At 38.4% G+C, this 1,155-nt stretch overlaps 1 protein-coding gene across 1 annotated transcript; it reads left to right on the top strand.

Moving 5' to 3' along the window:
• Positions 1–4: 4 nt before the first annotated feature.
• On the top strand, positions 5–701 carry LOC116377369 (olfactory receptor 52N4-like; the record flags this gene model as incomplete). The annotated part of the gene is made up of 1 exon (XM_031838991.1): positions 5–701. A coding segment is annotated over one exon (675 nt), but the record flags the coding sequence as incomplete, so codon positions are not given.
• Between the last annotated feature and the right edge of the window lie 454 nt (positions 702–1,155).

Here is a 1,155-nt window from a genome sequence, read left to right as displayed (position 1 = left end):
CCTCTCTGACATTCACACTGTTTCTGCTCCACTTTGTTTCCTGCAGAATTTCTTCCTGTACTGTTATGGAGGTGTTGAGTATTTAAATTTAGCCGTCATGTCTTATGACCGATATCTTGCTATTTGTTATCCTCTACAATATAACACACGTATGACATTTAACAAGATTACTGTTCTTTTTGCTGTAACATGGCTTGGCCCTTTACTGCTGTGTGTTGTGATGACATCATTGAGTACCTCTTTACAGCTGTGTGGGACCATTATTGAGAAAGTGTACTGTGACAACTACTCCATTGTCAAACTAGCCTGCGATGACACTTCAGTTCATAACATCTATGGACTCATTGCTACTTCACTCTCGATCTTTTGTCCTCTCATTCTAATCTTCTTCTCTTACATGAAGATCTTTAGAGTTTGTTTCTCTGGTTCTAAACAGACCAGACAGAAAGCTGTCAGTACCTGCACACCTCACCTCGCTTCTCTGCTCAACTTCTCATGTGGGGCTTGCTTTGAAGTATTACAGAGCAGGTTCAATATGAACAATCTACCCAATACTTTGAGAATTGTGTTGTCATTATACTGGCTTACATGCCAGCCGGTTTTCAACCCCTTACTGTACGGGCTAAATATGTCCAAAATCCAAATCATATGTAAAAGTCTTGTCTTTGCTAAGATGTAGGCCTCTCATGTCAGGGCGGCCCAGCAGGTTTAAGGGTTTATCAGACACTGAGAATGCATTCGTGGTTCTTTAAGGTGTAAAGTATGACAATAGAAATGTAGCTGCATGACTGCTGTGAACTCACAAGCTGCCCTCTGATTGGATATATTAGTATTGTATGAACATTTCAAATTAAGGCACATTTCCTTGTCACACTGTTATGAAAAGCATTTCCACAAAGATGTATGAAAGAAAGTGATAACAATACGAGAATACGAGTTGTTTATTGAAAGCAAAGCTGTTTTAAAGGTGCTAATAAATGATATACATGATAGTCTCTCGATCTGAAAAACAAGAGAAACATAAAAGAGTACGTTTGATAGATGAAGATGTCAAAATTTCATATGTAATGTGTATTTAGCCAAGGTTATTTGAGCGCCTTTTCAACGTTAAACAACAATAAAAATTCTGGACAAAAGGCCGTTGCACTTTCACCA

Source organism: Anarrhichthys ocellatus, unplaced genomic scaffold (assembly GCF_004355925.1).
Source record: "Anarrhichthys ocellatus isolate YVR2014 unplaced genomic scaffold, GSC_Weel_1.0 scaffold1164, whole genome shotgun sequence".
In the NCBI taxonomy this organism is placed as follows: domain Eukaryota; kingdom Metazoa; phylum Chordata; class Actinopteri; order Perciformes; family Anarhichadidae; genus Anarrhichthys; species Anarrhichthys ocellatus.
This window is presented reverse-complemented; position numbering and strand designations above follow the sequence as displayed.